The 25,454-nt window shown below is 42.5% G+C and overlaps 1 protein-coding gene across 1 annotated transcript; it reads left to right on the forward strand.

Moving 5' to 3' along the window:
- The first annotated feature begins 2,540 nt into the window (after positions 1 to 2,540).
- COMMD5 (COMM domain containing 5) lies at positions 2,541 to 23,633 on the forward strand. The gene is made up of 7 exons (XM_085874368.1): positions 2,541 to 2,965; positions 3,044 to 3,198; positions 5,387 to 5,415; positions 7,633 to 7,683; positions 20,398 to 20,493; positions 20,628 to 20,703; positions 22,839 to 23,633. Exons 1-7 carry the CDS (start codon positions 2,824 to 2,826, stop codon positions 22,938 to 22,940), a joined length of 651 nt encoding a protein of 216 aa, XP_085730494.1. The 5' UTR covers positions 2,541 to 2,823; the 3' UTR covers positions 22,941 to 23,633.
- Positions 23,634 to 25,454: the final 1,821 nt, after the last annotated feature.

The raw sequence follows: 25,454 nt of genomic DNA on the forward strand, positions 1-25,454 counted from the left end.
TAAGCACGTGCTTATTTTGCTTTATGGTTAATCCAGGGCTGTGCCAAGGAGAAGTCCTCTACCCCTCATTTTTAACCCCCTCTGGGCACTGCGGAGACAATGGGGATAAAAAGGATGGGATTGTAATTTGTTTTATTTTGACCTTTTGATTCCTGCTTATTGGTTTTAGGTTTTTTTTGCTCTGATTTCTTATTCTTCTTTGAGTTATTTGTCTGGTTTATTTTTCTTTGATTTCCTTGTTCGGGTTCTTGCTTGGTTTGATGTTGAGATTATTTATTTATTTATTCATTTTTTAATATAAAAAAAGGTTGAGGCCAAAACCTCAGTGATTTTGAAAGAGGGGTGATTGTTGGGGCATGTTTGGCAGAAGCTTCAGTGGCAGGCAGCTCAATTTGCTGATGTTTCATGAGCAACGGTGTCTAAGGTGATGTCAGCATGGAACTCCAAGAGAAAGACATAATCAGCAAAGGGAAATAGTGGGTGGAAGTGAATCCTCCAGGGTCGTGATATCCATGCATTAATTTGAAGTGCAAGCTAAAGCAGGCAAACTGCAAATCAATCGAATGTAAATTTTAACCTTGGGCGCAGGTAGCCAGTTTCATCAAAAACAGTCGGCCGATAACTCCACAGAGCAGAATATCATAGTCTGGTTCCAGTGCACAAAGCACTCATCACACCTCTCAAAGCACAAATGCAAGTCCAGTGGTGAAAAGAATACAGGTGATGGATTAATGAGCGGTGGAGAAATGTGATGCGGTCAGATGAATCATCCTTCACTACGTTCTTAACAAATGGACGAGTGCACGTGTGGCACCAACCAAAAGAACTAAGCAACTTTGAGTGCTTAGGTTCAAACAGTGAAGGGTTCTGGTGGTTCTGCAATGCGGGTGCATTTTCCTGGCACGGCTTGGGTGCAGTCATTCGATCCTTTAGATTAGGAGGCAAGGTCAATGTCAATCACTACTTAATTGCACTGAGTGATCATTTTTACCCCATGTTACAACATTTCTTTCCTGCCGAAAGGGGCGTCTTCCAGGATGGCAATGCCCCTATCCACAGAGCACATGTGGTCGCCCAATGGTTTGATTTGGAATGATGCCTGAGACAGCGTTTTCCACCTCCGTCAAACAAGTGTGAGTTGATTGACCTTCTCATGGAAGAATGGTGCCGCATCCATCCTGCAGAATTCCAGACGCTGGTGAACTCCATGCCATGGCGCATACAGACCGTAGTCGGTGCATGTGGTGGCCCAACACCCAATTATGTAATTTTACATTGGTGTTTCCATTTTTAGATCCTCGTGGAGGATCTCTAAGTTTTACTCACGTTGTTGTTCTTCATCTTCTTCTTGTGGACTTTTTTGTTTCACAGCCTACAGTTTTCATCGAAACTTCCTGAAACTTGGCGTGTATTCGTAAAAATACCCTGCGCAGACAGCAACCATCTCCGATTTTGAAAATTCCTCCTAGAAAAAAAGTTAGGACGTCAAAATATCTCCGCGAATGGAAATCGCCTAAAAAATTATCTCCGAAACTCGGCAAGCTTTTTGAATTCTGTTTGCGGGAATCGAACAGGGCATTAGCAGAGATGAATTACCACACATATGATACATCACTATGACGTCATTCCTATTTTTTTGACATTTTTTGTTTCACAACCCAGAGTTTTCATCGGATCTTCGTGAAACTTGCCATGTATATGCAGAAAGCCCACGCGCAGGCAGTAACCATCTCCGATTTTGGAAATTCTTCCCAGAAAAAACGATGACGTCATAATATCGCCGCTAATGGAAATTGCCTATACCATTATCTCCGAAACTAGGCAAGCTGTTTGAATTTTGTTTGTGGGAATCAAGCTGGGCATTAGCACAGATAATTCATCGCAAACCTGATACATCACAATGACGTCATATTCGTTTTTAAAACGTCATCATTAAAAGGACGAGGATCTCAGCTCGTTTGAGCTTGTTTGTTTGCTACCAGCATTGTATATGCACATAAGCCGTACGCATGTTTTTGCTACATGTATGTACATCGGGTTATTGAAAACATCACATCGGTCGGGGGCCTGCATCGCAAAGCAATTCTTACATCCGTTTCTGTTTCTTTCACTCTTTATATCGTACTCTCCGTAGCCACTGCTAACACGATCAATTTGTTTGGGGGAGGTTGGGCACAAGAAGATCGATTAAAACTGAAAACGGCCCGGACAACATTTTGCTCCACGACCACGACCGTAGTGTTTACATGAAGACCGCCATGCTAAGCGGTGCCGAGCACTTCGTTCCGTTGGAGTGCTTGCTTGAGCGCTTTAAATCAAGCAAGCCGCTTGACGAGCGATAAACGAGCCGCTTGTTAACGGAACGCCGCAGGATAGGTGCTCCTTAATTTGCGAAGGCTTGCGACTTCATTTGAAAAATTTAGATGTTTCGTCCTGCAATCGGCGGCCATGACGGTAGCGTACGCGGGAGATATTGCGACTCCGCTTTTTTCCTCGTTTTTTTTTTTCATCACTTGTTTGTGCGAAGTGTCTTGTTTCCTTTGATATTCGGGTTTGGCGCGTATATAATTTATATATATATATATATATATGCATATATGTATATGCTATAATCCAGTCGTTTGGTGTCGGCCGTGCTGCGAAACCAAGTTTGCTTTTGATATTTTGTTTTTCTTCCCCTTTTTTCCTTTTCCCCGTTTATCTTGAATCGAGATAAAGTTTTCGGGGTTTTTTTTGGTTGGTTGGTTGTTTGTTTGTTTGTTTGTGCCTGTGTTGTTGGTGCCCTTGTAGTCTCGGAGAGTTGTCTCTGCTTCCTGTGGAGACATGACCAGTCATTCCCAAGCTGGGTCGCCGCAGGGTTGCGGTGCCAACCTCTTCCTTGGGGTGAAACCATCACTGGAGCTGCAAGCTCTGCGGGACAACGTCGAAGGCGTCGACCGTGACACGTTTCGGCGATTTCTCGAGGGTGAAGTGCCATGGGGCTCCGTTGGGTATTGGTGTCGGTGTCGGTGTCCGTGTCCTTACACCCCGTCCCTTTTTACAGTGATAGTCCGTGGTATGGAAGACGGTGACTGCACGGACCTGCTGCGCTCTCTGCTCGAGGTTGGAGTTGTGACCAAGGAGCGTGTGTCGTGGATCCTGTCCGGGGTGTATTTCGTGGTGCACACGGCTCTCCGTCACCCAGCACTGACACCGCAGGTACAGGCAGGAATGGCTGCACGGACTGTGATTTAATTTCATGGTGTCTATTTATTACATATGCACGGAGGGGTTGTTGTTTTTGTTTGTTTTTGTTTCTGGGTTGTCCGTCCGTCCCGGTGTAAAGATTTCAAGCTACCCCTCCCCCCAACCTTTCAAGTTACCCCCGAGCCGGTGGTAGCCTGAACCCGATTTCATCCGACCCCTACGATTTCAGATTACCCCCCTCAAAACATTTATTTATGTTTGTTTATTTACAAAAAAATAGTAATTTAATTGAGGGGAAAAACCATTGACCACGTGACCGCCTTTAAAGAGTTTGCAATGAATTTTGATTTTATTATGAATGATTTTATTTTAATATTGTTATTAATTGAAATCAGTATTTCTCATACAGTTATAGTTTTTGCCACATTTTTATGAAATCCTTCTTCGATATAGTTGATCCAAATAGACATACTGGTTTATCTTTTAAACCAACTCAGACTATACTTGCAATTATGGAAACAACGCAATAAAATCAATGTATAAGAAAGGCAATGAAAACAGATTATTTTTAATTCACAATTTCGTTGTGGTGGTGGTGGTCGTCTGGCAGCTTAGCTGTCGGGGTAGCTATCATTTCTTGAAGCGCGACTGTGTCGCTGATGCAGTGCCCCTCTACCAGTACACACACTGGAACTGGTACTCAGTGGTTAGGGTGGCAGCTTGGGATCCTCGGGTCCTGAGTTCAAGCCCCGTCGGCTGCTGAATTGATACACCAGGGGGTTGACTCGGCCTGTCATCCTTCCGAGGTCGGCAAAATCAGTACCAGTTCCAGTTTGTGTACTGGTAGAGGGGCACTGCATCAGCGACATAGTCGTGCTTTAAGAAATGAGAACTACCCGGCAGCTAAGCTGCCATACGACCACCACCACCAATACAATTCACATTTTTGTTACATTTTTTTATGTTTCCAGACTTTGAGACGAGCTTTGGTTTTAATACAATTAACCTTTTTTTTTTTACGTTTCCAGACTTTGAGACGAACTTTCAATTTTGTGTATTTTACGTGTTCTATTCAATAAATGTATCATGAGTTGTGGGCATAAGAATTTATCATTTCAGCTAAATCAGGGAGGGGGTAACTTGAAATCGATTTCAGATTACCGGGAGGTAACTTGAAAGGGCTTGAAGTCTTTACACCGGTTTTCATTTACTCGATAACTCAAGAAGCAAATTGTAGAATTTCATCAAACGTAAGAAGGGGCAATTAAGTGATTAGATTTTGGTCAAAGGTTAAGGTCAAACTCTGAAATTGTACTGTTTATGCCCTAACTCAAGAAGCAAATTGTATAATTTCATCAAACTTTGTAAAAAGGTAAAGTAAGACAGGGCAATTAAGTGATTTAGATTTTGGGCCATATGTGATAAAGGTCAAGGTCAAACTGAAATTTTACTGTTTATGCCCTAACTCAAGAAATATTGGACAGAATTTCATCAAACTTGGTACAAAGGTAAAGTAAGACAGGGCAATTAAGTGATTAGATTGTGAGCCAGATGTGATAAAGGTCAAGGTCAAACTCTGAAATTTTACTGTTTACTCCCTAACAAGAAATATTGGACAGAATTTCATCAAACTTGGTAAAAAGGTAAAGTAAGACAGGGCAATTAAGTGATTTAGATTTTGGCCAGATGTGTTAAAGGTCAAGGTCAAACTGAAATTTTACTGTTTATGCCCTAACTCAAGAAATATTGGACAGAATTTCATCAAACTTGGTACAAAGGTAAAGTTAGATGGGGCAATTAACTGATTAGATTTTGGGCCAGATATGATTAAGGTCAAGGGTCAAATATGGCAATACTCAAGTGTTTGTGCAAGAGAGCGGAGGCATACCCGTCGACTGCGTGCAGTTGAATTACTCTATTTACATTTTGAGTGAGTACGGATGCTGAGAAGTTGGGGGTAGTGTGGGGAAAGACTCCTGGGGAAGACTTTTATAAGGATGAGCAAAGGAAGGGGAGATGCAGGGAGCATGTTTGTGGGAGAGTGATGAAGTGCTGGTGTTGAATACAGTACTGTACCAGGGTACCGTCATATTTGCTCTACTCTTAAGAATACATATTCTACATCATACATTTCTGCTTTCTACAATCTATATTTTCCATATCATTGGTCATGTACTTACTGAGTTGTTCTCTGCGACAGGTGTTCAAAGAGGAGTTGTGTGAACTCGGGTAAGAGATAATTGTCTTTTAAAAAAAAATTGGACTCTTCTATCTCTATATATCTATTTTTATTTATTACCTTTGCCACCGAAGGTGAATGAGGTTGTTTTCACCCCTTTCTGTGTTTGTCTTTTTGTCTGTGTACAGGATATCTCAAAAAGTTGTGGATGCATCTGAATGAAATTTAGGTGTGTGTGTGTGTGTGTGTGTGTGTGTGTGTGTGTGTGTGTGTGTGTGTGTGTGTGTGTGTGTGTGTGTGTGTGTGTGTGTGTGTGTGTGTGTGTGTGTGTGTGTGTGTGTGTGTGTGTGTGTGTGTATGTGTGTGTGTGTGACTAGGACGAACTGGTTATGTGTTGGTGAAGATCCGGATCCGAATCTGACTACTAGAATTTTTTTCATTGATTCTTCACCATTGAGAGATGGGGACAAAATTATATATAATATCTTGTATATATCACGATATATAAAAAGTTGGAGATGGATTCAAACGAAACTTGGACAGGTTGGGTGTGTGATGACAAATTGATTCAATTTTGGTGAAGATCTGGATAGGAGAATTATTTAATTTTAAAAGTGATTGGTCACCATTGAGAGATCGGGCCAAAAACAATACATAGCATGATATTTCAAAAATGTATTTGACCCGATGTGTTCTCGTGGTGGAGGTGTGCACTGCACCAAGTTCCCTTCTAGTTTATTTATTCATTTATTTATACTAACAAGCAAGATGTTCACTTTATAGTTCACCTCATTCACTGTATTTTGCTTCATCGTAATGTCTATGTTAAACTAAGATTATTATTATTTTTTTTTTATACAAGAAGTGTTCTGGTAACATCGATGGAAAGGTCTGGTGGCTGTGTATGGAAGTCGTAAAGAAGGCATGCTGAAATTAGAAGGTCACTTGATAGAGTGTATACCTCCACCAGGCTGAACAGTTTGTTTTATATCCCACTGATAGGCTGGATCTGCATCAGGACCTGAACCACAATCAAATCACCTTGTTCTCGTCACCTACCAAACTCATCCACCTTGTTTTGTCACAAGTCATCCGCAACTTTTTGAAATGCCGTGCTGTTTATCGTTTTTGGCCCATTCTCAATGGTGAAGAATCTTAAAAAAAATTTTTTTTTAAAGAATCCAGGTCTTCACCAAAATCTAATCAATTCGTCATGGTCATACACCCAACCTTTTCACCAAGTTTTATCCGAATCCATCCACAACTTTTTGAGATCGTTTTTTGGTCCCATCTCTCCATGGTAAAGAATCACTGAAAAATTAAATTCTAGTATCTTTACCTGGATTTGGGTCTTCACCAAAATCTAATTTGTTCTTATCACCCACCCAACCTGTCCACGAAATTTCATCCGTCCACAACTTTTTGAGATATCCTGTTCACAGACAAACAGAAAGACGGCCAGAAAGAGGTAAAAACATAACCTCTATCCACCTTTGGTGGCAGAGATAACAGATTGATTAAACAGTTGAGTAATTTGTTGGTAAATGATTGTCCATAATATATATATATATATATATATATATATATATATATATATATATATATATATATATATATATATATATATATATATATATATATATATATATATATACACACACACACATTTGGATGTTGTGTGGAAATCGCACACCGGTGTGTTGACTCACTGATTGATTCATTGGTGACAACTGGTTGATGATGGGGAGGTACAGAATACAGTAAACTAAGGTGGTGATCAAAGAAGTGGTGACAATTGTATGAAAAAGGTTGAGTTCAACAGAGGGCAAACTATCCCTGGTTATTGGAGTTCAATTGGTGAAATTTTTTTGGTTATCGGGGTTTGCTTATTGGTTTCTAGGGGTTCATTTGGTTATAGGGGATGCATTCAATTAGCTCTCAAACCTATATAATCTCATTGATTGTACTATTTTATGCACTTGGGTCCTTTTGCCCTTCCCCTAAACCCCCAGCTCCCACCTTGTCCTTGAATCCCACCCCCTTCCAGGCACTATTATTAATCAAGGGAAGTAGTCTCGTGTGTAAAATGTTTTGGTTCCTCCACGACTTGGAGCGGATGCGCAAACCATTATGCTGGTTAGCTATGCTTGCATAACTCTTCTTCTTTCATGTAGTGTGTATCATTTCCAGCACTGGTCTGGTATAATGAAATTTTGATTTGTTCATCACTTCTCGTTTTGCCCCTCCACCCTCAACATGTTTTTAAGATTGCCAGAAGACCTCATTGCAGATATTTTGACTGCTGTATTTGGGCAAAGGTAGGTGTAAGAGTACTAATTATGGATGATGGGTTAGTTGAGCTTTTGTGTTTTGCTGTGTTCTTTAAAGTATCTGGTATTTGTTTCCTCAAATCAAACATTAACAAATACAGTGTGCAGTGTGACTTGTTTCTAACAACAACAACAACAACAACAACAACAACAAAAAGCTCCATCTTGTACTTTCTTCCCCCACTCACCTTTCCTGTCTCATTTCAAAGCTCTAGTGTAGCCCTCATGCTTCATAGCATACACATCAGGTCAGGTATGGGAGCATGCGCTAGAGCAGCACGTCTCTGCATCCACTTTCCGCTGGTATTCCAGGGGTCTCTGTCTGGCCATCCCCAAGGCAGATGCCTGGCCCATCCCCATCTCCTTGAGATGCCGATCACATACATGGCAAAAAAAATCTTGTGCCTGTTCTTCATGGAGGTGAAGAATCATGGTCATGTTTGAGAAGACTTTGAGCACTTGTGCAGGTTTTCATTTGGATGGCATGCAATATGCACTTTATTTCACCATGCCAAGGCAAGCAATTTGACACTGCATGTGACCCGACGCTGCCCCTGCATGTGACCTCTCAGTACCTTGTGACTGTGCTTGGAAACTCTTTCCAAAGCCTTTTCCTCCTTCACTGTAACCAGACGTAGCAGCATTCTCTGAAGTCCAAGCACAGAGTTCATTGGATCCTTTTGCCCTGCTCCTAAACCCCCAGCTCCCACATGGCCCCTGAATCCCCCCCCCCCTTTCCCCTTCTGGGCATGATTATTAATCAAGGGTACGGGATCTGAGACAGAGACTTAACTCCTTTGGGTCAGGCCAGATTAGATATGTGACTTGCTTGCAGGTACTATGCAAGCCTGTACAAAATAATATCCCCTACTAGGTTACCTGATGAGGAGGGTGTATGGATATGGACACCCAGTAGGATTAAAAACAAAACCTGTCAAAAGGTGGAGGAGCTCCTTATGAGCCAACAATCATCTATATCTAGTGCTCAACTGTCTGTGGATGTTCTCCTGCAGTTGGTGGCAGGATTTGCACTACAGCCACCGTAAAACAGTTCATTCCGCAAAACCCATGAATGCAAAGAAAACTGAAAACCCACTCCGTGGAAGTCTCTCCTGTGCTGCTTCACTTCACAGGGCAGCTCACCAGATGATGGGATTGGGGCAAAGCCTTAGGCACCCCCATTCCTTGATGATGGGAGGAAAATCATGGGGTAAACTTCCTGGGTCAGATTGCGGTGGTGTGTGGCAGAGCGGTGCTGAGGTGTCGTCCACCAGATGGCAGTCTCCTTGGGTTAACCTGAGGTGGTCCCTTTGGGTGGGTGCCTGGAAATGTCCTATCCCGAAGAGAGGATGATCACCTGTCTCTTATCTGAGCTCCAGCATTTGAACATCGGCATTGCAGCACCCTCTGAGGTTGGGATCGGATAGTGGCAAGATCATGGTTGGTGCTTACTACACCTGTTGGTCTGGTCACTCTGATGGTTACCATGCCCAAGGAGTTACTGCACCTGTGTCCAATAATAAGCTAACTCCCATGAAAATTGAGGTAAAACCAGTCGACAAGCGTATTCTGAGACCTAAGGATTCGTCACACTTTGGGTGTCGTTTCCCTGGTCTCTAAATGCTCTGACTGAGGCGAGTGATCTCACCATGGATGTATTCTATGGCACGCTCGAGTCTGTAGTTAAGTGCCTCAGGCGAGAGACTTTTTCAGTCTTGGGGGACTTCAATGCATGGACTAGCACTGATAGGGAGGGTTATGAGACATGTGTTGGTCCCCATGGGTCTGGAACTGTGAACTAAAATTGCATTAAGTTCCTTGACTTTGCAAGAAGTTGTGGACTTAGGGTGGCCAGTTTATGGTTTCAGTGCAAACAGGCTCATTGTTGAACTTGGTATTCCAATGTTGGTGATGTGTCAAAGGAGATTGACCATGTTGTGGTGGAGATTTACAACCAAAAGAGAAAACCCTTCATAATTTATCATATCGTTTATTATACAAAACCACATATGTGGAAAGAAGAGCTTGTCTCAAGAATCCAAGCAGATATCTGCCTTTGAGCCAGAATACATGGCTGTTTGTGCAATTGGGAGGGGTCAGAACATCACAGGGCACTTGGCCAATCGGATTACAAGCAACCTTTGTTTGCATATGAGGTCCTTTTTTGCAAAGAAAATCTTATGCATAATTTAGCAGATTGTATTGTGATAGAATGTCTTCCTTCAGGGTGTGTATCCACAGAAAACCCTCATTTACTTTAGGCAATGATAAGCATTTATCTCAGCATGCAGAAGGAGCATCTGGTTTGTACAGCTTTTGCAGAACAATTAGAGGTCAATGACCTCACAGTTTGATGAGAGGACAATGGGAACACAGAGTTCATGCTTGTACAACTTTGCAATTGAATGGGAGGCCAGAGTTAATGAGATTAATGCCCCTTGGGGACCAGACTCTCTCGCGTCACCAAAGTAACTGTTCCCAATTTGTCAACCAAGTCGAAAATGTAAGATTACATTGTAACATCGTTAACAAACATACTATATCTATTTATTTATAAAACAACCTTCAATATGCAATGATTTATCAAGAATATTTTAGAGTAACAATCATAACAGATGGGTTCATATTTCCTTTAACTCAACATGGATTAACAAGATCTCGTACCAGGCCCAGATGCACTTGGGCCAGTATGGGGATTTTATATTCGTTACAAGTCTGGAGACTGCGATGGCTCACGAGCAATGCACACGGTTCTCCTTTTTTATTTTTTGACCTTCGCGGGGACGCCACGGGCAAACTGATGGGAATCGGGAAAAACGTAAATGATGAAAGTTGTAGTAATCGAAGAGCACTACAAATCGACCATGAATTACGAAATCCTAAACTTAGTTCGCCTTTTTTATTTTTGTTGGCGGGAATCGGGAAAAACGTAAATGATGAAAGTTGTAGTACTCGAAGAGCACTACTTGCATACCAACTTTCATTCGAAACAGTTGAAAACCCGAGGAGCTTGATGCCCAATTTATTGATTTTTTTTTTTTGACATTTTTCAAAGTTCGTGACCTTGTGACCTTGACCTTGGGATGAAAATGAAAAATCGAGCTCCGTGGGGCTATGCAGGTGCCATTGGGTTAACCAAATACCGAAACCCCTGCCAGATTCGACAAAACCCCCTCGGAGAAGAATAAACTTGAAACCGGCTACCCCCTAAAAACATGCTTTTTGGGGTGTGGCTCCGCCCATAATGGGCACACCACGCCCATTCTCAGGAAAACACAACTGGATCATGATATAAACCTCCCACCCAAATTTTATCAGGATCGGATCAAAACCCACCGAGCTATGCTCGGGACAGACAGACAGATGGACACCAATAACGAATATAGTGGTCACTTACTGACTCATGAACCAAAAGTTGTAGTAATCGAAGAGCACTACAAATCGACCACGAATTGCGAAATCCTAAACGTAGTTAGCCTTTTAATTTTTTTTTATGGTGGGAATCAGGAAAAACGTATATTATGAAAGTTGTAGTACTCGAAGAGCACTACTTCAGCAATGCCAACCCTCCCGATTTCATCGGGAGGCTTCCGAAAATTCACCCAAACTCCCGCCCTTACGATCACTATCCTTATCCTCCCGAAATTTTGATATTTTTGCACTGTTCACTAATCAGAATGTACTAGTATGAGAATTGAATGAAAAGCATCATCTGCTACGTAGAGCATGTGGTAACTCCATAACGTTTGCTGCTTCCAAATTGTACGTAAAAAATTGCAAATTCAAATGAGGAGAAGCGAAACATTGGGTCTGGATCTCGCTTATGCGATCATGCACTGAGATTTAGTGCATGCGGTATGTGTGCAATACAGTGCATGCGGTATGTATGCACAGTGTATATGCATGCGATACGCTCACTGCATGCAGCTGGGCCCCGTACCAGCCCGGCGGTCGCGACCACCGTGCGGTGTTTAACAGCCGCTAGAGTTCTACGAGTCGCGCTGCAGCTGTGGAACATCGACTTCGAAGTTACCGATGCTTCAAGCCCTCGATGTTGATTACGAAATGGCAGAAAAGAAGCTTACAAAGACCAAGAAATGGTCTCAGAAGTACAAGACCGAATACAGTCTCCAATACCCGTGTATTCGAAAGTCTGAAAGAGGAATTCATCATGCGTATTGTACAGTATGCAGCGTTGATATTTCAGTTGAGCACGGAGGTCGCGATGATATTCGGAAGCACGTTGGAAGCAAACGGCACACAGACATTGCAAAGGAGAGATCTTCGAGCACGAGTACCGGTACACTTCTGAATTATTTCACCAAACAAGGGACAAGCGAGGAAGAGGATGTTACCCGAGCGGAACTTCTCTTTAGTGGATTTATTGTGGAACATAACTTGCCCATATCAGTCTCAGATCATGCTGGACCTCTATTTCAAAAGATGTTTCCAGATTCAAAAGTTGCTTCAAAGTATGGATGTGCAAGAACAAAAACTTGCAAGATGTGCAAGATGTGCAAGAACAAAAAAAACAAAAACAAAAAAAAAACAAGAACAAAAAGCAAGAAAAAAAAAAGAAAAAAAAAAGAACAAGAACAAAGAAGAAAAAAAGAACACTGGTCAACAATTTTTTACTTTCTGAATGTTGTCTAGATTTCTACAAGTGAATTAGAGTATTCTGGCACTGCTGAATCAGGAAATGGCATCCGTTTCTCTCCATCAGGTCAGGTTTTTGTGCTAAGTTGATTTGAAAAAATCAGATCTTGTGACAAAATCAATTACATTTTTGTGGCATTATCAGCTGATTTTTGTCAACACATATCCTAAACATGTTTTTAAGAAAAAAAAATGTTTTGCCAACAACATTTATTGATTACATGATAGAAACATCGATTACTGTCATCTGAATGGTGGGCATTGATAAAGGTAAGTACAAGTAAATTGCATGTTGCGTCACCACTGTTCAAACTTCAGGGCTTGAACTTCCGTTTCTTCGAACTCCTGGAATGTTCAGCGGCAGGGAGGTCTCTTCAGATTCCAACAGTAGTCAGCCATCATGACTGCGTCCCAGCGACCCTGATACCTGGTCTCCATCTCCTTCATGTCCTGATGGAATCTCTCCCCTGCTCGTCACTCATTGAACCCAGGTTCTCAGGAAACCGGTTCATATGTGAAAATAGGTAGTGCATCTTGATGCTCATGTTGCAGCCCAGGTTTCTGAAAGCAGTCAGCATGTTGTTGACAAGTTCTGCGTAGTTTCTGGCCTTATTGTTGCCAAGAAAGTTCTTCACTACCAAAACAAATGTCTTCCACGCTTCCAGTTCCACTTCGTTCATTGAGTTTTTGAACTCTGGATCTCTGATGAGCTGACGGATCTGAGAACCATCAAAGATGCCAACTTTCAACTTCTCCATGGTCAATCCTGGAAAAGCCTGGCACAAGTAAGTGAAGCAGTCACCATCTTTGTCCAGAGCCTTGGTGAACTGCTTGATTAAGCCGAGCTTGATGTGCAGCGGTGGGAAGAGTATTCTGTCTCTGTCCACCAGAGGGTCGTTGATGACGTTCCTTTCTTTGCATGGCACCAATTCCTCCCGCACAGGCCAGTCCTTCTTCGTGTAATGCTGAGCACGGTCCCTACTATCCCACATGCACAGAAAACATGGGTACTTGGTGAAGCCAGACTGTTGTCCCAACAAAAAGTTCACCATCTTCAGGTCAACACAAATAAACCACTTATGCTGATCATAACCAATTTTCTCCAGCACGTACTTCACCGCTTCATACTTCTCCTTCAGTGTAGTCGAGTGAGCGATGGGTACAGAGGCAAACTGGTTGCCGTTGTGTAGCAGAACACATTTCAGTGATCGCTTGCTGCTGTCAATGAACAGTCTCCAATCTTTGGGTTCGTACTGTGGCACTCCAAGCTTGAGCAGAAGCGCATGTCATAAATTGGCGCATGTAGGTATTGTACATTCTTCAGAGTTCGTTATTTCAAGAAATACAACTTTTTTGTATCACATTATTACAAAATCTGCCCCATTAACTTTAGTTTTGATCCACGAACTTTATGCTTTGCCTCACCAATTTTTGGAAGATTTTGAGGTTTTATGACTTCAAACTGATCCCTTTTCGACATAATCACCTAGAACTATCGTACCTGAATACTTCTTGTCATTAAAATAATTATTTCCAATTAAAACAATTATTTGACATAACATTTTACCCCCACCAACTTCTTCTAAAATGCTCCACACATGCGTACATGTGAACAAAAATGTAAAAAACGACATGTGGCCATATCTCAAAAACTTGACCTGATTGAACAAAACTAATGTGAGTTTTGGATTCAGCGCATCAGATTCGTCCTAAATCAGCTTAAAAAATGCAGACAACAAATTTGTTGTTGACCAGTGTAATTGGTGAGTTGTCAAATGTTACTGCTTCATCTATTGCCGATATTGGTAGACTAGCTCCATTTAGCCTAGCTACAGACGGTAGCAATGACAGTGGTGAGGCCCAGCTATATCCTGTCCTGATTTCGTACTATGACAACAGTGCTGGGATTGTGAAGCAAGGTTTGCTAAGTTTGCCTGCGTGCAAACAAGATTCCACTGGAGAAAACATTTTCAAACTGCTTGATCATGAGTTCAGTGACAGGAAAATTCCGTGGGGAAATTGTGTTTCCTTTTGTGCTGATAATGCCTCTGTCATGGTGGGCAAGCACAAAGGAGTCGCTGCTTATATCCACAAACAAAATCCAGAGTGCTACATCATGGGATGCCCTTGCCATATGATGCACAATACGGCCAAGAAGGCGGCTCAGGCCTTACCCATTGAATTAGATGACTTTCTCATCGATATTTACTACTACTTGGACAAAAGTAGTAAACGCGTCAAAGGAGTGAAAGCACTGCAAGAACTCTGTGATGCCCCGACACACAAGATTCTGAAGCATGTCGCAACAAGGTGGCTGTCCCTTGGTCAGTGCCTAGACAGGCTGATTGAACAGTGGGAGCCACTTCGCCTCTTCTTCAAAGAAGAAGTACGAAGAAAAATGCAACCAACTGTAGCCAAGACTCTAACAACGAGCAAGAAGGACGGCACTGTATCTACTGCCAGTACTGGCACTGCAGGATCAAGCACTAGTGGAGCAGCATTCACCACTACCACTGCAGTATCTGCTGCGAAGAAGACAGCAGGGACAGCACCAAAACCAATGCTGAGAGCAGGTAGCATCACCGGCCCTTCATCACGTTCATCTACAAAGCAGATCCCTTCAGAGTCGAGAAAGACTGTGATAGTCCCATCTACAGGCAAAGAAGGACCCAAGTTAAGTTCTGCTTTTGCCAAATCACTTGATAGAAGCTCAGCAAAACCTTCGAATCAGAGGTCTTCTTCCTTGGCTGCACCTACCTCAAGCTCTCTCCTCAAACGTAAAATTGGATCTGGTACTACGAGTCTGACCTCTTCTGCTGGCAGTAAACGCAAGTGTGATCGCCCTGCGGCTAAGTGTACTACGAGTTCTACAACTAAAAGCGCATCTTCCTCAAACACTGTGCAGGAATCTAGAGAAAAACGTGTCAACAGGATGTTCTTGTCTCCACAAACAAAACTCTATTGTTTCTTCCTTCGATATGCTAACAAGCTTTTTGAGAAGGGGAATCTTCTGCTCCAAAGAGACGAACCCTGTATTCATCTCCTGCACGGAGAATTGAATGGTCTTCTGAAAGATATCTTCGTACGGTTTTTGAAACCATCGGTGTCATCGGTTGCTCTGGTAAATGTACCCTTCTCTGACAGAAATCATCAGAAGAATGATGAGGACCTCATGATTGGGAACGATGCCAAACTGTATATAAGGGAACAAAGGAGTCTCAAGAAATCCACCTTCACTCTGAGTGAGTCAGACATCCAAGGTTTCTTCAGTGCAGTTCGCTCATATTATGTGAAAGCCTGCAATTATATCTTCAAAACCTGGCCGCTAGATGATGAATTAGCCAAGCATGCTCAGGTGCTGGATGTTAAGCTACACCAAGAAGTGGGGTTTGACTGTGTGGAGTTTTTCATCAAGAAATTCCCCTGTCTGTTCAGTGGCGGTGATAGTGACATAGACAGTCTTGAGAGTGAATTCGCTCACTACCAGGCAGACGCCTCCATAGCTACAATTGCTACTGAGACAGTGAGATTGGATGAGCAGTGGCATCGGATTTCACAGCTCACAGATCCCTGCACTGGTGCCAAGAAGTATCCTAATTTGAGCAAAGTGATGAAGGGAATCTTGGTCATTCCTCATTCGAACGCATCATGTGAGCGGGCACTCAGTCTTGTACGGAAGAATCATACTGAATTTCGTCCCAATTTGAGTGTCAAAACCCTGGAAGCTCTCTTAATTGAAAAACTAGCTCATAACACCCCTTGCTACCAGAGAGAATACAGCAAAGACATAATCAGAAGGGCTAAAAGAGCCACACAGCTGTCACTCAGCAAAGCTGCCATGGAAAAAGCAAGCAGCAGTAGTACCAGCCAGTAAGGTAAGAAAAATATTGCTTCTTTTGTGCTTTTTGTTAATCTTTGATTGTCCCCTAACTTACTAATATTAACATACATGTAACATTAAAAAGTGCACAATTTTCCCCTTTTTTTGTTCAAAAAGTGGGAATTCTTAACATGTTAAATGCTCCAAAATAGGGCTCAGAGGGCACGAGAGAGCGTCTAGAACCCCAGAGCTTCCAGGGCCCTAAGGCGGGCCCTGGGCCCCGCCGCAAGGGTCGAGCGCTCCGCGCTCGAGATGTGCGCTTAGCGCACATTATTTGGTGTCGGTTGAAAATCCTCCCTAATTCTGATTTCCAAAAGTTGGCATCTCTGCTACTTGCATACCAACTTTCATTCGAAACAGTTGAAAACCCTCAGAGCTCGATGCCCAATTTATTGATTATTTTTTTTTTGACATTTTCTAAGTTCGTGACCTTGGGACGAAAATGAAAAATTGAGCTCCGTGGGGCTATGCAGGTGCCATTGGGCTAACCAAATACCGAAACCCCTTCCAGATTCGACAAACCCCCTCGGAGAAGATGTAACTTGAAACTGGCTACCCCCTAAAAACATGCTTTTTGGGCGTGGCTCCGCCCATAATGGGCGCAGCATGCCCATTCTCAGGAAAACACAACTAGATCATGATATAAACCTCCCACCAAAATTTTATCAGGATCGGATCAAAACCCACGGAGCTATGCTCGGGACAGACAGACAGACAGACACACACACACAGACAGACGGACACACACCCATAACAAATATAGTTGTCACTTTCTGACATGTGAACCAATTATTATATTGATTGATTAATATGGAAAGATATATCAGTTTATAAACAAGACAATGGTATAATGAACACGTGGCCTGTGTCAGTATCAACTCTGCAAATTTAATGAGCTCTGACCTTGTTATTGTGAGAGACCTGATAAGCATAATTACCCCACAGACAATTGAAGTCTATCTCAGTGCTTTGCAGATGATGTTTCCTGGTGAACTGTTTCTTATATGGTGATGGTGACCTATACTTTGCAACAGATTTTGTCCTTCCATTTTGTTTATAAGCAAAAATATAGAGAAACAAGTGCCTAATTTGTGGACAAAGAATACTGACACTATCTCAATATGAAAAATATTTGTTTCAGTGTGATTAACACAGAAACATCAGTGCTTTGCATTAGTCATGTGATCCATAGAGCTTTCTATTACCAAAATGTCTATGGTCATATTTCACAAGATGGAATTAATTATTTTTGCTTCCATAATGTGCTCGGTGATGGTCGCTGGAGGATTATTCAGAACTGTAGGGTCTACCGGAGTGCTCAGTTCCTCAATACCGACCACAGGCGTGTTGTCGCAATTGTAAAGTTTCATCTTAAATCTGGGAGAATGGTACCATCCCACCTTGGGCTAGATGTTGGCAAGCTCGCTCAAGGATGAGAGGGTAGCTGAGGAGTTTGCAAACAGGCTGAGTGGGGATTTGGGAGGTTTGGGTGCTTTTTCGGCATCCTGAAGAGTTGTCGAGTGCCTTCAAGACTACCACCCTTGATGTTGCCGGGGAATATCTTTGAACTCGCTGAGGGTGAAGAAGAATTTTGTCTCGAGGGACACTGGATACCATTGACCAGAGTCGCAGGGCCAGGCTTGATGGCAGAGCTGAGCTGTTCAGGGAGTTGAGGCATAAAACTCTATATGCACTATGGGTGGACAAGGAAGCCTTTGTGAGAGGGTAGAGCATCACCTGTGGTGAAGTGATTCTCCTGCTGACAGGGGAATTTGAGCATTGCGGTCCTTCAAGCCTGTCCCTCAGTGTACTGGAGTTAGAGTAGAGGGTGGTGGACTCTTCACAAAGTCTGAAGTGAAGGCCCGCTGGGCCGGTTACTTTGAGCAGATGTACCAGTCTGACCCACCAGATGTTGAGTTTGATGTCAAGGGTTTTGCTATTCCTATTGCTGACCCTCCAAATCAACTGTGGTCCACCTTCGTTTGTTAAAACAGGTTGTGGTGAACCGATTGAAATGGGGTAAAGCTCCTGGGATCTGTGGCATCCATGCTGAACTTCTCAAGGTTGCTGGAAATGCTGTACTTGTGTCGTTGCATGCAGTTTTGTTCTCTGGAACACAGGCATCATCCCAACTGACGAAGAGGGGCCTTGTTGTCCCTCTCTGGAAAGGGAAGGGTGATCGCCAGAACTGCAACTTCCACTGAGGTGAGACGCTGCTCTCAGTGCCGGGCAAGGTCTTTGCTCGGATAATTCTTGATAGGGTTCGCCACCATTTGCTTGGGCACCAGCGTCTGGAGCAGTCAGGCTTTACACTAAAGAGGTCAACGATTGACTGTATCCTTGCTCTTCGGGTCCTTACCAAATGCAGACGAGTTTCGGCAGGGGCTGCTTGTCGCCGATGTTGACCTCTGTAAGGCATTTGATTCAGTGAATCGGATGCCCTCTGGAGGATTCTTTGTCTTCGTGGGGTGCCAGCAAAACTGATTAATCTGATGTCTGAACTATACTTTGGTCCTGAGAGTGCTGTGAGATGTGGTGACACCATCTCTGATATATTTCCAGTTCTTTCTGGAGTTTGTCATGGGTGTGTACTGACTGATACGGCTCCCTACGCATCATAAGTCATTGAGGTTTGTCAACCATCAGGAGGAAAGCGATGAGAGAAAAAAAAAAAAAAATATATATATATATATATATATAATAATAAAAAAAATCACAGAACAAGCATAGGGTGCGATGCTGCACCAGCGACTTCACTCGAGTTACTCTTGTTATTGGAAGTGGCCTTGGAAAAATGCCATGATAACATGGAATGATGCTTGAGCTGTTATGTATACACCCCCCCCCCACCCCACACACACTTTTCAGCACTTGTATGGACTGGATTCTGGGGATGATGTCAGAGAGATAAAGCTGAGGTGCATTTTTTGGGAATGTCAAGATCTCTGACCTTGATTTCGCAGATGATGCAGTCATCTTTGCGGAGATTTTAGATATCTCTTTGGGGGCCCTTGAGGTGCTGAATGAGGAGTCGGAGCTGCTGGGATTAAGGGTTTCCTGGGTCAAAACTAAGACCTTGGCTTTCAATGACATCTTGGATGCTGCTATCCTGTCTGTACCTGTTTGTGGTGAGGATGTTGAGGTCACAGAGTGATTCATGTCTCTGCTGGCTGAAAGCCAGAGGTCAGTTGACGTTTCGGTCGGACCTGGGGAGTCATGGATTCACTGGATCATGGAGTGTGGCACTGCCGGTACCTGTGCAGGGGGACAAAAGTCTGAGTCTTCAGGTCCTTGGTGCTTCCAGTCTTGCTCTACGGATGTGAGACTTGGATTCTGACCAGGGATCTGATTGAGACTTAACTCCTTCAGTACGATGTCTCTTCAGAGAATACTTGGTTATCGCTGGTCAGACTTTGTGTCCAATAAGCGGTTGCTGAGAGACTCAGATGACATTTTTTTTTCTTGTATTGTTCGTGAGCGTCAGCTGTGGCTGTATGGACATGTGGCTCGTTTTGATGACGCTGAGAGAATCTGGTGAGCAGGATCAGTGAGGGAGTCTTGAGAGTGGAGGAGGCCAACTGGCTGAACACGTGCCTCGTGGTTTCAGCAGGTTGATTGGCATCTCAAGGACATGGGGATGGGCTGGACATCTGCCTGGGGGATGGCCAGAGACCCCTGGAATACTGGTGGAAAGTGGACGCAGCAACGTGCTGCTCCAGCGCATGACCTACCTGAAGCATAAATGAGGGCTCTCCTTTTCTTTTTAATTCGGGGTTTTTTGTGTTTTCTTTGGTGCGTGGGGACTGGGGGATGAATGGTTGCAGACGTTGATACAAGATGTGTTAATTATTTGAGGTTAGGGGAGATAAATGCTCCAAATGTTGGGGATGGGTGGCAACGCAAACGAGAGCTTGTAATCGAAGAAAGTGAAGTAATAATGAAATGTTGGTTTAACACGGGTCCCTTTATTACACCGACCACTTTTGAAAGATCTACAACCACACATTGCTCAAATACAGTTTGGAGCATTAGGTTGACCTTTAACCTTCTCACGTTCCACCTTGCTATTCTGCTTTGTCATTGGTTTTTCTTTTTAATTTAAATTTGTTTGTTTTATATTTTTGCTGAAGTTAGCCCTCACAAATTCTGTTCTTACCAACCATCAGGAGGAAAGCGATGATTGCTGCAAGAAACAGGAAACAGCAGCCTCTGCCTCGACTCTCTGACTGCTGCTGGCGAGTGGACGTGGCCATCTCCACAAGGTCTACAACCAAAATCCCACAACTTGCATAATAGTTTAAAATATGCTGTTAAAACAAGTTAAAAAAAAAAAAAAAAAAAAAACAAACAAACAAACAAAAAACTTATACGATTTTCATTATACTGTTATTCTCAGCTGTTTGGCCCGAGCTCTCCAACCTTCCGTGATGATGAATATTTCCCTTTCCGATGGGACGGAGCGAAGATTTGAGGTTTGTTCGTTTGTCATTGATTCGGCAATGTTAAACAAAGATATTTGTGCTTCTTTGTATGTTATTGCAGAGCATATAGTGTATGTATAATATATTTTTTTGTTATTATTTTTCATTTTTGAAGAAGAAGCTTGCAACCAAAGGTACAAACTAGATGGACTGCTAATTTGAGCAAAAAGCAAGAGCAGACCTTGTCTCAGGTGACGTTTCACCAGCTTCACAGCCGGTTTCCTCAGGCACAATAGACCCCGAGCCTCGTCACGTGTCTGGTTTTTACTTCGATATGACCGCTCATTTCCGGTCGTTTGCTGGTGATCAAGGTCAAATGGAGCAGTGCTTTAAATTAAAAAAAAAATTTTGCAAAAGCAAAATAAACATCAAATCACTTCATCGAAAGAGTGCTCTGCTCTTTTTTTTTTTTTTTTTTTTTTTGTTTGTTTTTGCTTGCCCGTGATTTGGTGGTGTACGTGTGCGCTTGTTGTTTTTGTATTTCCAGGGCACGAACTCTGCTAGTTTCGTGTCCAGGTTGGGAATGATGAGGTGTTCGTTGTGTGTTGGGGTTCCTGTTGGGTGTTGTACACATGTGGATGTGGTGTTTGGGATTGAGTGTTGTTCACCTGATCCAGCTGTTTGCACCATCCAGTTTTTGCTATTTGCTTCAGAGGTGTGTATTGTGTGGGTATGTCCGCCATCTCCCCAGTTAGAACACCTTCCCGGCTCTTCGTGCCATGCTTCCAGTGTCAAGCTGTCGTTTGTTAGATGTAGTGTCTCGGACACAGGTCCCATTAGTCATATTTTTGGCCAGATTGCAGGCAATGACGTGCTATGACTGACTGGGTCACCTTTCCAAGCTTAATTGCTTTGTCATGTTCATCTCGCCTTTATTTTGAATTGCTTCCAGTTTCACTAATGTAGAATTGGTCACAGTCTTTGCATAATGAATGGTAATCTACTCCAGATTTATCACCAGTTGGTATTGGGTCCTTTAGTTTTGAAATGACATTACGGATGGTGTATAGAAGCTTGTTGGCTGCGCCAATCTGTGTGCCACATACTATCCTGCCAATCCTTTCAGAAAGGCCAAGGTAGTATGGCAGTACACATTGCCAAAGTGTCTGGCTCCTTCCGTTCTGTCCATTTTGTTTTTCAAGGTGGGGAGTATCTGCTTCCTGTACCATTTTTGAGCAGGACTCCTCTAACTAATCTGATTTCTTTAATTGCATTGGCTTTGAATGATGACACCATTTGTGCCCGAGCGTATGTCTGATATGGTTGTGCAGAAATTCACCAAACTTAGTTATGATCACATGGAAAGAAGGTGCAAGAGCAGTGTCAATTTTGTCCCTGACCCTTGGGGCCCTGGGGGTAGGATCAAAAGGTGAAATACCAAAAAAATGCAATTATAGCACATTTTAAAAATATTGTTAATAAAACTTTGTATATGTAAGCAACATTGGAGGATGCATGAAATGCTTAAGCATTTTTGGGGATTTCACCCCCAGTTCATGCCCAAAGGAGTAGGTGGGGACTTGGGAGGGGGGGGCACAGGGGTCAAAACAATTTTTTAACTCAAAATTCGATATTGGATCATTCTTGGTGGAACTTTGAGCCATCTTTCGACTTTGCTTTACGTGGGAAGCGTGGGGATTTGCGATGCTGCACCAGCGACTTCACTCTCGTTACTCTTGTTATTGGAAGTGGCCTTGGAAAAATGCGATGATAACATGGAATGATGCTTGAGCTGTTATGTATACACCTTGACATGGTGTTTTTCCCAAGCGGAAATTGCAATAAAGTAATGCAATTGCTCCAGATGTTGCTTTCGACTCGACTACAAAAAAAACATCAGCAAAGCGACTGCAAAACAAGGTGAAGGCCTTTTTACTCGTGATACATTTAAGGCCTCTGAAGTGTCACTCGTAATACCCTCTCCCACCACCAATGGGAGTGGCACTACATTATTTTGAAACCTTGTTGCACTTTAGCACGTTATGCCGCAGCCACTGGATGAGCATGGCACTTATTTAGCATAAGCTTGCTGGTGTAACTGGAAAAGAAAAGTTTCTAAAGTTTCGAGATTAAACATTTCCACTCTTGTTACATTGGATGTTCCCCATCCCCCTCCGTTTCTGCAGGTGTCGGTGAACAAATTCCAAGAGCTCCGTTACAATGTGGCTTTACTACTGAAACAAATGGGAGATTTGGAAAACAAAAAGATATTGAAGATTGAGAATTGAAGTAACCCCATGACAGTAAATGGTTAAGATTTATTGCATTTATAATCTGTAATCATTGTAGTTCATGAAGCTTGGTGTTAACTTAATAGTTGGGGTGGCTGGCCTAAGATCTTAGGATCTTGAGTTTGAGCTCCTGTCGTGCCATTGAAATAACACCAGGTGGGTTAACTCAGCCTGTCATTTTTCTGAGGTTGGCCAAATGAGTACCAGCTTGCTGGTAATGGGGCATTACATCAGTGGCACATCCATGCCTGCAGAGAATGATGCAGCCACAGGTTGCATACAAATAAATAATTTGTAGTTCATCATGCTATTGCAGAAATACAAGTTTGTCATTGTTGCCACAAGAAATATAATGTATTGATTTATGCTAACTGTTGAATGTTGCAACTGCCAGGATCAGAGTGGTTTGGACATTTCATCTCAAAGGCATTTTTGATATGTGGTCACTCAGTTATCGATGCATTGTTTGTACAGTTCCATTTGCAATAGTAATGCAAACGCATTGTAAAAGATTGGTGATTGATTGACATGTGAAGTACTTTTATCCCTCCCCTCACCCCAAGGGAACAAAGACCGATATGCATGTCCACTCAGATATTCGGCTTAATTTATACAAATGTTGAATTGGGGGTCGAGAGAAGGGGGAAATGGAAATAAATTTCTGTGATGTCATAGAGTGAAGATCTGCAATTGTTGCTTTCATGGGTTCAGAAGGTAGAAATATATCTTGGCATCATGCTACATTGATATATTTGATTGGTGGTCCCGGAATAGTTGCTCTTTGTTGTCGTGTGGTGAGTTGCAGCGTGATGTCATTTGGAGATCCAGTAAGGCTTTTTTCCCGCCCCCCCCCCCTCCGATGTGGTTGCAGATCCACAGGGGTCTGCAGACCACAGATTGGGGGGGGGGGCATTGTCTTATCAGGTTATATTACTACAAAGATTATTTATTATTACCCTGCACGTGAGAAGAGAAAGGTGGGGTTCAGCAATTGATTCACTTTGCCTGTCTGTCTAGATGTCAGTTTATGACCGAAGAACGACTTGATTTCAATGGAATATTAGATTTTGGATATGATAGTACACCAGCCAACATGTATTTTTTTAACTTTGGGGTGCATTTTTTTTGTTAATAGCAGGCATCCATGCTTGATCAATCAGTAATAGGGTGGGGAAGAAAATGTGGGTGGATGCCACCCTCGATTTTGATTTTAAAGGTCAAATAAGGTCAAATTTTGTGTTTTTTACATTGTGCATTAATTGACATCAATTTTGTTCACTCTATCCATATAAACTATCTTTAATATCAAAAACATGTATTTAGGGTGTTTAATTAACAAGTGAATTTTATTTTTTACCTATATGTGTATGGCATCGTGAAACACTAAAATGTGTTTATTCTGCATGCTAAAGTAATTTACACACCGAATCTTTTGGTTTAAACTATCATACACGCTCAATAAACTACTTTGTCACTGTAAAATGCCAAACAATTATTTTGTTTGCAATGGCCACTTGTTTTATTTGTTCTTAAACACTTTATAGCCCCCTCTTGTGGCAGATTTGGTCAAATAAATTTCAACATGGCGGTTTGGTGTTGTGACCATGCTTTATCAGGCAGTGTACATAATTGATGCAGACTACACATCAAAAGTGAGTAATTTTGATAAAAAATTAGACGTGTTGGTTAGAGATATATATATATATATATATATATATATATATATATATATATATATATATATATACACACACACACACACACACACACACACACACACACACACACACACACACACACACACACACACACACACACACACACACACACACACACACACACACACACACACAACAATTATCTGGGCCCATGAAGGAAACGGGACTGGGGCATTTACATGTCTTATTTGACGGCTGATATACACTGTGCACGGGGAGGATTTATTTGGTCGAAGTTTGAGCCTGGCAATTCCACATTTAGATTTGAGTTGAACCATATTGTTAATCGGTAAACAACTATTCAGAGGACATACTAAAATTGTGTTTGGAATGACGGTATGCTGTAAAACGGACCATCATACCACATTTGGGTCAAATTACACATGTATTGCCCTGTACCGTTGATGCAGTACGATGTACAAAGATACGTTCTTGTGGTTGATTGAGGGAACTGTCGGGTTTCATGACACACTCAGGAAGCACCACTCAAAAACCTTCGCTGATTTGTACAAGGCAAATGTATCTACTAAACAGAATGTACAGAAAGCTACTGCAGCGATTGCTCAATACTGTCACCGCCGGGCGACCACTGGAAATGGTGACCATTCTCAAGCATGAACTCTCTCCAATCCCACTGTCTCTGGCCAAGGTTGGAGGGAAGATGAACTCTGCTTCAAAGTCGGAGCTGATTAACATATTTATGGCAGGACTACAAGTACCTCCTGAAGTTCCAGAAGCTGACAAGACATGTGTGATTATAGATGGTCACGCCCTCATCCAAGCTCTGGGAAAG

Source organism: Eptatretus burgeri, chromosome 3, assembly GCF_056783735.1.
Source record: "Eptatretus burgeri isolate ZD-2024b chromosome 3, Ebu_testis_v1, whole genome shotgun sequence".
In the NCBI taxonomy this organism is placed as follows: Eukaryota; Metazoa; Chordata; class Myxini; order Myxiniformes; family Myxinidae; genus Eptatretus; species Eptatretus burgeri.

Excerpts from the sequence above, each read along its gene's own strand:
- COMMD5 (XM_085874368.1), top strand. The coding sequence starts at position 2,824 with ATGACCAGTCATTCCCAAGCTGGGTCGCCGCAGGGTTGCGGTGCCAAC. Across the intron at positions 3,199-5,386 it reads ACCCAGCACTGACACCGCAG|GTGTTCAAAGAGGAGTTGTG; the intron begins GTACAGGCAGGA and ends TCTCTGCGACAG. Across the intron at positions 5,416-7,632 it reads GAGGAGTTGTGTGAACTCGG|ATTGCCAGAAGACCTCATTG; the intron begins GTAAGAGATAAT and ends CATGTTTTTAAG.